The sequence below is a fragment of the Spodoptera frugiperda genome, chromosome 2 (assembly GCF_023101765.2).
Source record: "Spodoptera frugiperda isolate SF20-4 chromosome 2, AGI-APGP_CSIRO_Sfru_2.0, whole genome shotgun sequence".
NCBI lineage: Eukaryota > Metazoa > Arthropoda > Insecta > Lepidoptera > Noctuidae > Spodoptera > Spodoptera frugiperda.
Window position 1 is genome coordinate 10517423 of NC_064213.1, and position 12828 is coordinate 10530250.

A 12828-nucleotide genomic window follows, 5' to 3' on the forward strand; every position below is an offset into this window, starting at 1 on the left:
ATGTGCATTTACCCCACATTTAAAATTTAATCGATATCGATAAAAAAGATAGTATAGTCTGTGGTATAGAGTCACTGTGTCAATATCCTGTGTGTAAGTGTTAAATTATAATGTACCATACTCCCGCAACTGATCGGCTCCTATTTTTATATATTGAAATATTATGTTATTTCGTATTTAACAAAATATTAAACGATTTTAAATAAATAAATGTTCATAATAAAATACTTACAACAAATGTATCTTAAAGAACTTTTTGCTTGCCTACCTACTAAATGAGTGAGTCAACTATTCAGTTTACTGCTAAGCTGATACTAATTAATTATGTATAATGTAGAATACTTTTTGCTTGGGAGAAAACATACAAACGAGAATCACATTTTGGTACCTCCGCTCTCATTAAAAGAAGAAAAATTTAATCATGTAATGCTGAACTACTAAAACGGTTTGACAATTATAAGTACTCGTTATAATAAATATCCAGCAGTTTTTTAAAGACTTGAACTTGATTTGGACGAAATTCGCTTTTATTGTTTGATAATGTTATTTTTATCGATATATACACTCTCATCTCCAACACATCTCTATCATATAAAAGCTTCTGTCAAAGTGTCAACCAGAAAAACGTTCGGATACAATCAACAAATAAATGACATTTCGTGTTTCGAGATAATTTTAACAAGACAGTAATTTTCAAATCACTATAATTATTATGTAATTGTACCTACTATTTTGATCTATTTATTGTAATTGCTACTGCAAGATTGCAACTGAGTTCAGCTTTTAATTTTATGGGTACACAGGTTGATTCAAAGTAAATATGTATTATTATTTACGTGTGGGTAGTTTAGTCTAGCAGACTCAATACTAAGATAAAGTTATTTAGGTAGTTGGTAGTTCCCACAGTGTCTAATTCACATAGATACAATCATAAAATAAATAAATTTATTTTTGATTTATAATCGCTCTGAGGATACACGAGACGATCTCCCGCGTACTTGCGAGTACCCATCGACCAAATGATGTCTACAGAAACAACAAAAAGTGAAATAGAACCTATTCCAAATGAATTAGAAACAAATAAGCGAGATTTAAATGATCTGGAAAAGGAACGGGAAGATTTAATGAAACGTCTCGATAAGCTAGCAGCACGACTTAACATACTTGAGCTATGTGCTCTATCCCGTTGTCTAGAAATACAAGGTGTGCCTGAGAAGAAGAAAGAGAATCTTATAGAAATTGTTAAAAAGATTGGAAGTGTCGTGGGGTTTCATATTGAAGAAGATAACATAGTAAGCTGCTCACGTGAAGCTAAACAGGACTGCACTAGTAGTTACCGTCCCCGCACTATAATCCTGGAAATGCGGACAGCAAAAATGCGAGATCAACTGTTTATGGCGGTAATTAACTATAATAAAGCAAATCTGAAGAACAAATTAAGCAGCCGACATTTGGGATTTTCTGGAAATAAATCTCTTATTTTTGTGAATGAGGTTCTATCGGCAACGATTAAAGAGCTCCATGTAGCGACTAAGAAGAGGGCGAACGAAAAAGGTTACAAATATGTTTGGCTTAAAGGCGGTAAAGTTTTTGTTAGAAAAACAGACGGATCCCCCCGTATTCAGATAAATACTGTTAACTCATTAGAACAGCAAGTGATATAGGCTTTTGTAGCTTTCTCTCTTCACAATCTAAGTAAGAAGTGAACTCTGATAGTTGCCATGTATTGAGAGGTACATAATTAAAGGATATTATCCACATCAATGCTACCTACCTATTACTTTTATAATTAGGTATAATGTCTATATGTGAATGCTCAACAAGTTTTAAGCACGACTGAAGTAAAAATGTACTGTTGGTTAAACCTAGTAGGTACAGAGTGTTATCATGGACTGAAAAATAAAACTTAGATTAAGTCTGCATTGCAGTGAACAGAAGTAATAAGGATTAAGATTGTCTTCTCATTAGGCTTACTTGTGATAATAAATTATATATTTTACTATAGTGGATCTACTACTCACCTACCTTGTAGAATATTTTGTATTTTTTTAGGCTGTTTATTTTATTCGCACTATGGCTGAAATTAATAACAGTTCTTATAATCCAAAATCTGTGGGTATAGATCGATCGGTATCGATCGAATAAACCAACCAATTAGGTTGGTAGACGGCCCTATATCAAAGTTATTGCACTCTTCAGAAGATTGTACGAAAAATAAACAAATTCAAAACAAATCGCACTTTTATTTCGTCACAAACTTTTCAAAATTCCAGACTAGATAGGAAAATATAACAATTCATAATAACATGTACAGACGCTAACACATTCCTTCATTTGATTTCCAACTTTATTGTTACGATGTGCTAAAGTCGAAAATTCAATAAACAATTGACAGATTGGAGTAGCCGGCGTCTGTACCTGAATAATTAGTTACAATGCTAAAAACCCGTTCAAAATTCATCGTTCTCTAATGACGTTCAATATTTCCCTGAGTCCACTGTTCAGTTTGAGCGTACCTAATTTCGATTCCACCATTGAGAAATCGCTCAACTCGATCTGTAACAAAACACAAGAAATGCAGAATTAGAAAAAAAAAACAAAACGAATCTCTTCTAACTACATGACTATTTCGGGATTTATCATGTTGTCAAACAAAAATACAACTTGATATGAATGTAATAAGATGCAAATTTTAAAACCAATCAAAACAATGTAGGATTATAGTAGTACTGACTACTCTTTCTGAGAAAATGATGAGACATGTTATTTTATTATACCAAAATGGATAGCCTACCAATGTTGTGAGTATATAATATTAATAAGGGGGCGGCTTTTGTTGAACAGTGGACGTCTTCTGGCTGATGATGATGATTATGATATAGTACACGTACCCCGTCTGGTGGATCTTTGTCTCTGGGTGGAAACCGTCCGTACATCCGCTCGCAGATTGCACAGAGACCGCACCAAGTCCGATACTTTAAGGTGTTCTCATCCGACTGAAATAAAATACACAAACCATATTTAATAATTATAAAAGCTTATAATTTATGATAGAAGCGGGAATCGAACCTGCTGGCTGTTTCACTGTGTCAGTTACAACATCTCAGTGGTCACATGGTGAGTTGTCAAATAAGATTTTACTCATGTTAGAACCTAGGGTTTAAACGAAACGAAAGCGCGTTCAGCACTTTGATTGACGAATGAACCAACCAATCAATCACAGCACCGAACGCGCTCTCGTTTCGTTTTTGTTCAACGTAAAGCAAACTTATACTAAGACTACATGTCATTGCAAACTCGACTCTATCACACACACATAAAGTCCAATTTTCCCTACAACGTCCTCACCTCAGCATCTCCAGCCTCGGTGCTGATGGGAGGTTTCTTGTACCATTTGTCGATGAGAGTGACCTTGATGTCATCAGGTATGTTCTCCTCCTCCTCGTAGCTGTTCCAGTCCATGATGGTGCTGAAGGTGGCCGCTTGGGCCGCCGTCAGGCTGCCACCCATCATCATTATCAAACCTTCTTCTATGTTCTAGAAGAGAGATTATAATGGCTGTTATTAATCGTAATTAAGATTATCATGGGAACCAAGTTTCTGCTATACTTTCTAGGAAAGTATACATAGTAGTGAATGCAGTTTAGTAGTATTTTAAGCTCACTATAGTAATGAATGCAGTTTCAAACTCAATGTTAATTCAAGAGAATATTAAATATGAGAATAGTAATAGTGCACGGTTGGTGCGGTGGCTGGGCAATTAACTGCCATACAACGTGTAGCGGTTTCGATTCCCGCACGGAGCAACTCTTTGTGTGATCCACAATGGTGTCATGTGCATGTAAACTTATATATTTGTAAATGCACCCAAGGCACAGGTGAAAAGTCTAGTGTGAGTCAATGACAAAAAAATTGGAAGTCTTGCGTAACTAATGGGATGAGGATGGACACTCAATAGAATAATTTATTAGTCAGTAATCTATTAAAAAGGCCAATGGAAAACTTCAATGAAAAATATACTTAGTGTGGTGCCATTAAAGTTGAATTCACAATAAATACTGAAGTAGTATGAGAAGTAGACTCTAAGTATTACCTTGATTGGCATCCTGTATCCATGTTCCCTGAACTTCCTCAGCACGGTCAGGTACAGCAGCTGCTTGGACTTCTTCAACGTCACGTAGCGCGCTGCGTAGTTCATTGGCGTTAGACCTGGAAATATATTAAATTGATATTGTTTATTTTATTCTCTGAAGTGGTTGCCAGTTCTGAAAACTGTCGTGAAGTAGAAGTTCAATGAAAAATTAAAAGTACCTTGGAATGTACCACCACAGGCCTCGCTTGCGATCTGTTCCATGGGGCACTACCACCTATCACTAAATCCCTAAACAATAATTTACCATTTTTTTTGAGGCTGGAAAATCATCCAATGACTTCTCCCGCCTTGGGCGAGGCGAGAGGGAGTGTCAGACTCTTACTGACTAAAAACCACCCCGTTCCTACTCCTGCCCGTCGAGCCGGAGCCCCGGTAAACCCGCTAGGTAGTCCGCAGCTCCGGATCAGGCATCAGCCCTACTGGGCCCCATCTGTGGTGGTCTGATGGCTCTTTGAGGCGCGCGCAGAACGCGACGCGCCGCACGCACGGGTCTGGTTCTGTTCGGGCGGCGAGCTACCCTTGCTCACCGTCCGCAGACCCGCACTTACGGTGGCCGGAGATCGTCGCGCGATCCCCGACGCCCGGAGTGTCTCTCGCGACGGCTGGGGCTTGAGGAGGTTTGTTCTCTCACGCGCCCCGCCTCCTTCTTAGCTAGGATGACTGCTTCGTAGAAGGAGGAGACGGCATCCCAGTCCCCCTCACTCCGCACCATGGCTTGTACCAGTGCCGGACGTGAGAGGGCGCCGTCGCCGACCACATCCCTGAGGACACGGCGGTGCTCAGCCCACGCAGGGCAGACCGCAAGCGTATGTTCCACCGTGTCCTCCGGGAAACAATAATTTACCTAAGAGTTAATTAGCGTTTAGGTGTGACATACAGGTTGGTGATACCTATCAGCTTAGTGGTTCCATATCCCCAGAACTGCGGATTAACTGGCGGGTTTACTGGGGCTCCGGCTCGAAATGCAAGAGTAGTAGTAGAAGGGGGTGGTTTTTAGTCAGTAAGAGTCTGACACTCCCTCTCGCCTCGCACAAAGCGAGAGAAGAAATTGGATGATTTTCCCACTAAAAAATGGGGTTCCATATCAGAAAGAGAGGTTGGTGAAAACGGACATAGACACTCAACACCTACTTCCTTACGTATTCCTTACTTACTTTCCAAAGCGTAAGTGTCAATCGGCAAGGAGAACTGTGCGTTCTTCCTTGAGAAGACCCTCGGAATGTGCAGCCAGTCGCCGAGGCTGACGGCCGGCACCTTCAGCTCCTTCAGCAGCGCCTGCATCTCCTGCCCGTACGCGCGGTCCGGGCGGGTGCGCATCGCTTCTTCTAGTACATAGCGACGCTGGAAAAAGATAGATAGTTACTTGTATGCAAGTGATTAAGGGAGGATGATGAACCTATGGGCATAAGCACTATTGCTTATTATGCTTTATGCATTAAATTTTTTTATTGAAAGCAGGTTTACGAAGGAACGGATATGAATGGGATCGTTGGTAGAGGGCGCCCTAATCGGACATATATCGATCAGGTTGACGATATAGGTAGAGGGACAAAATTAAAAGTACCCTTAACCGATGAGCATGCATGAAAATACTGATGATTACTGATGGTGAAACGAAATAAGTATGTAAGATTCGTAGCAATTGGCGTTCCATAGTCTCTGCCTACCCCATGGGAGACAGGCGTGAGGTCATATTATAAATGCTAGAAGCTAAACTGTAAAAAAGGCTTTTTGGAGTTACCTTCGTATTAAACTCTGTTTCAATAGCTTCCTCGTCGACTTCGCGATGTAAGAACTTGAGGATATCATCATCTAGGAAGGAGTCGGACTTCTTGGCCACCACGAAAGGTTTGATGACGGGCAGCACGATGATGTCATCTTCCGCAGCTGGCGCGATAGATCCGCGAGAACTCGGGTTTTGGGAGTCCGTGCCGATGCCCGCAATCTGAAGAGTTCATCAAGTGAAGATATGAAGTATTTCAGTTACATGATAAAGTAGATAAAAAATTACGTAAATATAGCAGCTCTAGAGAAAAACTCACTCAATAAAAGATATAGGGAAAAAAATGTTTTGATGACGAACATTTTGTAACTTTTGTCATTTCTAGTATGTAAGTATTGCTAGTTGATTACGAACAGGAATATATTGCTTCAATGTCAAAACCAAACACACCCTACAACATTAAAACCTATTTTACTGTTCTATAGACTTATTACTTATGACGTACTGTACCTGTGTCTCAGGATCCTGTTGTGCCTGAGCTGCAAGTCCCGCGGACGTCAGTCGGTCACTGCCGCCCTGACGACCCTTCTTTCTCCTCTTACCGCGCCTGCGCCCCTCACCGCTACCTAAATACAGAAGGACAATACAAATTCAGCTGCAAGTTAGTCAGCACGAGATACCTTTCTTCCCTCTCTAGATCCACAAGAAGGTACCGACGAACAACTACTGAGGAAAGGAGATAAGGAGACTTCTTGACTTAAGTGTTCTGCTATTACGCTTAGAGAATCTTATCAAAAAGAATGACTGATCATTAAATAGGTATTTTATTATTCTTGGATTGCGGCTGTTCAGTAATTGTCAATTCGAAACATTCGAAGTGAGCTCGATCGCATTCTCGCCCGTCATTGGTCGAGATTATTCTCACATCCAATGACAGGCCCCCATTTCAAATTGACAATTAGCTGATCTGGTTACTAGAACTTAGGAATTCTGGAATGTAATGAACATAATGTTTAATGTAATTATTAAATAGGTGGGTACAACATACCTCCTTCCTCTCCGTTAGCCTCGTTCGCCTCATTGGTTTCTTTCTCAGCCTTAGATCGCTGGGACGACGGCTGTTCAGCTTTGTTGTTCTTATTCTTCGCAGGTTTGCCTATGTTTAAAGCCTTCAGTTGATTCTGGAACAAATAGGGAGGTAAGACTTCTGTTAAGAGCAAAATTATTGCTGTTGTCGGTTGCCCCCAACATTGAATATTTTGATTAGAATTATGTACCTACACTGGTTTGATTACACTTAATTTAAATGAAACGAAAATGTAGTGACCCATTTATGTAAGGACACAGTGACAGCCCACATTACCTCAAGTTTTTTAAAAAACTCATCAGAGTTATGCGTCAACGACATGTTGCCGTTGACTAATTTTCTCGTCAATTTAACACTTGGCAGCTTCATGCGTTTCCTCTGGCCGGTCGTGCCCCACGCGGTCATAGATAACACTATGTTGGAAGCGCCTCTTTTCCTGCTCTTTGGTGCGTAGCTAATGACTATTCTAGTGAGGTGCATCAGCCCACAATCACAAGTCCCAGGCTTCACTATAGCCGGAAGCTTTGGGGCGTTGCGTCGCACTCGTCGGGTCTTCAAAGTAGCTAAGGTGTCACCAGTCACAAAGAAACTCTTTTCTTTAGAACTTTTGTCTTTCGCGGTGTCTTTATGTTTGCTCCTTATTGGTAACAGTTTCGTTTTCGATATCAGAAATGGTAACATGGTGGAGTTGCGGCGCAGGTGTGTGCTCCACAGGACGACTAATCCGTGCAAATCGGCGTATCGGACTAACGTCAGCGAATGTATCGATCTTTGTTTATCAATCGCGGCATGATGTTTGGAGTAACGCTCTAGTAACTCTTGGACAAGCTTGAGGGGAAAGTTTCCGCGTGATAACAGCACAGGGCAGGCGCTAACACAATTGATAACCGACGGTGACGCAATTTAAAAAGTAAAATGGCATTTAAATCGTTAAAATATCGATATGAGATTTAGATATGGTGAAGTACCTGGATAAAAGTAGAGCATGTTATGTTATGGCCTAGTTTATATGATCGTTATACTTATCCGGTCGTAAAAGTGTTATTAGGTGATGTCAGACGGCAGTAGTTATACGGCGCCCACTGATTGTCACACTACATGAATCGACCTTGAAACAAAACCATTGAAAAAATCTTTATCCCAGTTAAATCTTGGTGGGATGGTCTAGTGACCGCACCCTTTAGTTTGACGTTCGGTTTCATAAAATTGATTCGATGATCCTAGATTATTACCTGCGTATTTACTACTTACTTTAAGTAGGAAGAGTATTTATTACGGAACTTACCCCAAAAGAACAGACATAAGAATAAAGAAGTGTTTCATCCGTTTATAGACAATATAAAAAGTAAAACTTAGTAATAGTAATCAGACATTCAATTACCTTTTTAGCAAGCCTGACGCTCTGAGGCTCCTTCATTGGTATAGTTCTCCTGCTCAGCACTACAGGGGAGGCCAGAGGAGGTAGTTGTTCACTCTGTCCCATGAGGAGACGGTTGTGGGTGGCGTCGGACAGGTTCAGCGAGGGTAAGGTGGACCTGTCGTTCGTAGGGCTCGTGTTTGGACCTCCCGTCACATCAGACGTCGCGTAGCCGTGGTAGTAAATCGTTTCCTGTGTAAAGATATAATAAATTAGTATGATATATGTATGGAGAAGATGCATTAAGCCAGGTATACAAAAGATTTACAGTCCGCCAGACACGATCACCTGGTCGGAGGATCTTTCATTTGTTAGGGGACTTTGCTCTCTGTTCCCTAATGTACTTCGTAGGTAACGCCTAGAAATGAGGTTCGGGTTTAATGGTGCAATATGTTATTGGGGTTTTTCATTGAGAAATTGAGTTATCCGCCACAAGTATGGCAATGGTCTCCTTTTCCACTGGACTCCTGATATAACTGATAACAGTAGCCGTTAACATTTTATGTGTACTAAGTTTTTTCTGCCAACACCTTCAGGCTTCACAGCTGTCTTTAATCTTATTATTCGATAGGAAAAAATCGATGCGAAATACAAATATTATCTAATAGTTTTTTGAGAATATTTATTAACTACTATACTACTACTCCTACTACTATTATACCTGACTATGACTTCGCCTGAGATCCAGTACGATGGTAGTTCTCTGATGAGGCTGGTCCGGAGTCAGACACCGCCGGGATCCCCTGGACTTGCCGCTGGCGAGCGTCGGCGCAGGAGTGAGTGGTCTTGAGTCTGTTTCGGCGTATCTGGATATGGTAAGAATGGTCAATTAACCAGAAACTATTTAAGTTAATTGTGGGTCGGAACTTCGGACTGTGACCCCTTGGCCAAGAGTTATTCTAGGTAGAATAAAACTTAGGTACTTATAGCGATATAGACTATACAGAGCGATGTATCACTAAGCATGACCTATGGATATAACTTGCAGTAGCTAATTAGGGATAGTATACGTGGCACTGCAGCTGAAAAAAATAGGAACAAAAGCTACAAACAACACAGATTAAATAAAACGAAGAAATGAAACTTAGTCAATGAAACATAGTTTTACACAACTTATATTATAAGTAAAAAAAATCTAAATAATCATACAAGATAGTTACACTACAACAAATGTATAAAAAAAAACTTATTTTAACACAATAAAATAGACTAACTAACATGATGAACCTTAACAAAAACAGAGAAGGAGTAATTCAACCTATGGTATCTAACTCGCTCGTAGCTCATACGACGTCTACTACCTACTACTTTTCTGCAACTACCCACTTCCTACTTATTAATATTAACAATATTGACGTTTCAAAACTATCTATTATTTATTTACGAAATATTTATGTGGATACAAAGAAACCAGTAGGTATGGCAACAGATAATTAATATCATTGTTGATATTCATCTACAAGTGATTGTAGTCGTCTACAAAAACATTTATCTTTTTTCAAACTGAAGGATTGGTCTTGCCAGTATCAGATTTCTATTTTCAAAATTATTTAAATGTTACGCCCTCAATTCGGTTACCCCTTCGAGATATGAAAAGCGAGAGAGTGATTTACTAAAATATTGAAGTTAAATCAAAACTAAGCACGGACCTCCTAAACATATCTTCTGTAAAAATATCATGTGGTGTCCTGTTCTTCTCCTTGTCCCCGCCGCCATCTTGGAATTTTGACAGATCTTCTTGGAAATAATGCCCTTTGCCTTCTATCTGCAAAATAATTAGGTAGGTTCCTATTTACATATATTGCATTGTTAGGGCTTAGCCAGCGCCAGCTGATGTTGATGTTGGTGCAGTTGGTGGTGGCAATTTCATTAACCGCAGTTCACGATTTTGATTTAACAAAATCTTATAAGGAGCTCCGTTATACCTATAGGTATTTAGGTAACCTACAGACTTTCTTGTTGGGTCTTGTGTCTTCCCCTTTCGGGAAATAGGTAAAACGTAACGTTACCTATTGGAGTCCATATTTGAAACATGTTGATATGGTCATAGGTAATGTTGATATGCGATGTAAATTCATAGGTGCTATTATATGTATTAGGTACCTGTCGGAATTGCAGGCTATATTGTATGTAGATATACTTAGTCTTATAGGCACTACAACCCCGGCAAACAGTAGGAATTGGAATAGGATGTTTTTAGTCAGTAAAATTCTGATACTGGGAGAAGTCATTCGATGATTTTCCATTAATAGAGAAAGAAAGGTGTTTAGTTACCCAATGATCCTTAGCCTTTTTGACGACATCTCTAGCTTCCGTGTCGGCAGGATGGTTGCAGAGGACGGAGCACCCGAGTGGGAACGGGTTGTAGAGCCCGGCGTACGGGCGGAGCATGAACGGCGCGGGGGACACGTCGCATTGTAGCTGTACCGTGCTCTGGAACATTTACAACTCATTTTTAAGACCCAATGGAACAGCTGATTTAAACCATGCTAAAGATAAAAGCATGCGTAGTCAGTTTTACTTAGGGACCTACCTTCATGTAACATCACCTGATCTCCAAGAAGGATGCCTGTTTTTTCGAATCGAACATGATAATGTTTCAGGTGTAGGTATGTATACAGGGTTACCTGTATGCACCAATACAAGGGCGGGTGGTAAAACTTCCGCATTAAAAATAATACAATATACTGTCAATTTAGATACTGACCTACCTACCTTAAGTTTATTAAAGAGGCAACTGGTTACGTTGATTAATATCAAATATACTTGGATTGAAAATAATTTAGATGACCTAAGAATTTTCTTAGGTCTTAAACCTAGGCCATAGGCCTAAGAATTGAACAGGTAAGAAAGGATACCAATGGAGTTTGTGATAAGATGATCACTGGCTGGCGTTGTGGCAGGGCTGCACAGAAAAATCCGAAGAATGAAGGAAGAAGAAAGAATTCATAAATTGTGTTGACAGCACGTAGCCCACCATAGCGGCATGAACAAAAACCTAGCTGCTTCACTGTTGGTATCATAGGTATTTTGGTTATAGGTAGTTAATTTAGTAGTGTACGTACATACCTAACAGGTAAATACGTACTTACCTACCTATAATACTATAGGTGCATTGGACTTATTCTTTGGTCTGCGGTTATATGAGACACAATAGAAGACATTGTGTCTCACGTTGATCAAACTGCAGCATAGGTACCTACTACGTGTTAAGGAAAATAGAAACAAATTAATTAACGAAATACCCACCAACGATGGGAGTTCCACATTTACTAACACGTTTCCGCAATACATGGGTAGGTAGTTAGTTCTTCCGATTACCGATTAAATACGTAGGTACTTACCTATTTCATAACTTGGATAACAGAGAGTTAGAATATACCTAAGCGGTGCTAAGGACCAGGCTAAGGGTGCTTTTCTAGCAGAGATGTGTTGAAGCATTTACAGTCAAAAAGTAACCTTTGAAGATGACTGATGAAGAAGACCAGAAATGGCCAATGGAACTTCATACTCACATAGAAATCACAATAAAGTTAATTAATGACTGTGACAATACAAATAAATAGTTATTGAGATACTAGTTGCGATACTGACTTCACTAAAAAAGTAAAAAATAACTTTAATTTCGGAAGTCGGTGTACCAAACAAATAATACCGAGAAACACCGACTTCCGAAATTAAAGTTATTTTTTACTTTTGCTAAAGGTGTTTTTCTACTAGAGATGTGTGAAACTTATGACCTTTTCCACTGATACTAAGCTATGTAGCTGTGAGAGTAAGATGCGCAGCTCAAGTATGCAATCTATCCAATGGGGAAGCCACCCATAGCTCACATCCATAACACGCATCTTTCTACCAGTCAAATTGAGCTGTGTATGAATGAAAAGCTTGGTTCAGCATCGTTAACCCGAACGGGTGTTGTATTCCTACTTACAAGTATCTTGATTGATTCATCGACTAACCTTTTGTCTTAATAAATTGTGTTTCGGCGTAGCAGTTGCTAATAAGCCAGTATTGCTCATAAGACCCATATTTCATAATTATCTTCCTTCCTTGTAATTTCTTCGAGTAGGTATGTTTGGTGGGCCGCGTGCTATCGATCTAACTATCGCCTAGATACCTTCGCGGGAAAAAGGCTTTTGATAAATCCCGACAACAAAAAAATATTAAATTGTAAGAAAAAAAATTGGTTTCTTGACAGAACTTTTGTCAGTTAAGAATTTTAGGAGAAAAAAGTAATAAGAATAAATAGTTTAGAATTATTTAAGACCTTTTTACTCGCAAAATAAGGTTGAAATCGAAACGGAAGTAGCCGTAGCATTATAAAATGCGCTTCCACAAGGCTTGAAGCTTTGACGATAAGCGATATCTAAACACTTATGTAGTTAATACTAGTGTCGTTTCCGCTTCCATTAGTAAGGCGCTTATCAGGCCTGTTTTCCTTAACT

General features: G+C 39.5%; 1 protein-coding gene across 2 annotated transcripts; it reads right to left on the reverse strand.

The window, feature by feature from the left end:
• Positions 1–2223: 2223 nt before the first annotated feature.
• LOC118269363 (uncharacterized) lies at positions 2224–12591 on the reverse strand. Of its 2 annotated transcripts, XM_035584431.2 has the most exons (13): positions 12343–12591; positions 10655–10813; positions 10030–10145; positions 9042–9186; positions 8345–8572; positions 6925–7057; positions 6387–6502; positions 5895–6098; positions 5308–5494; positions 4094–4209; positions 3349–3537; positions 2892–2996; positions 2224–2556 (listed from the first exon to the last, which is right to left on the reverse strand). In XM_035584431.2, exons 1-13 carry the CDS (start codon positions 12409–12411, stop codon positions 2458–2460), a joined length of 1866 nt encoding a protein of 621 aa, XP_035440324.2. In that variant the 5' UTR covers positions 12412–12591; the 3' UTR covers positions 2224–2457. The 2 variants fall into 2 exon arrangements, with proteins under 2 accessions (XP_035440324.2, XP_035440325.2); XM_035584432.2 differs by lacking the exons at positions 8345–8572; positions 9042–9186; positions 10030–10145; positions 10655–10813; positions 12343–12591 and adding an exon at positions 7240–7744.
• Between the last annotated feature and the right edge of the window lie 237 nt (positions 12592–12828).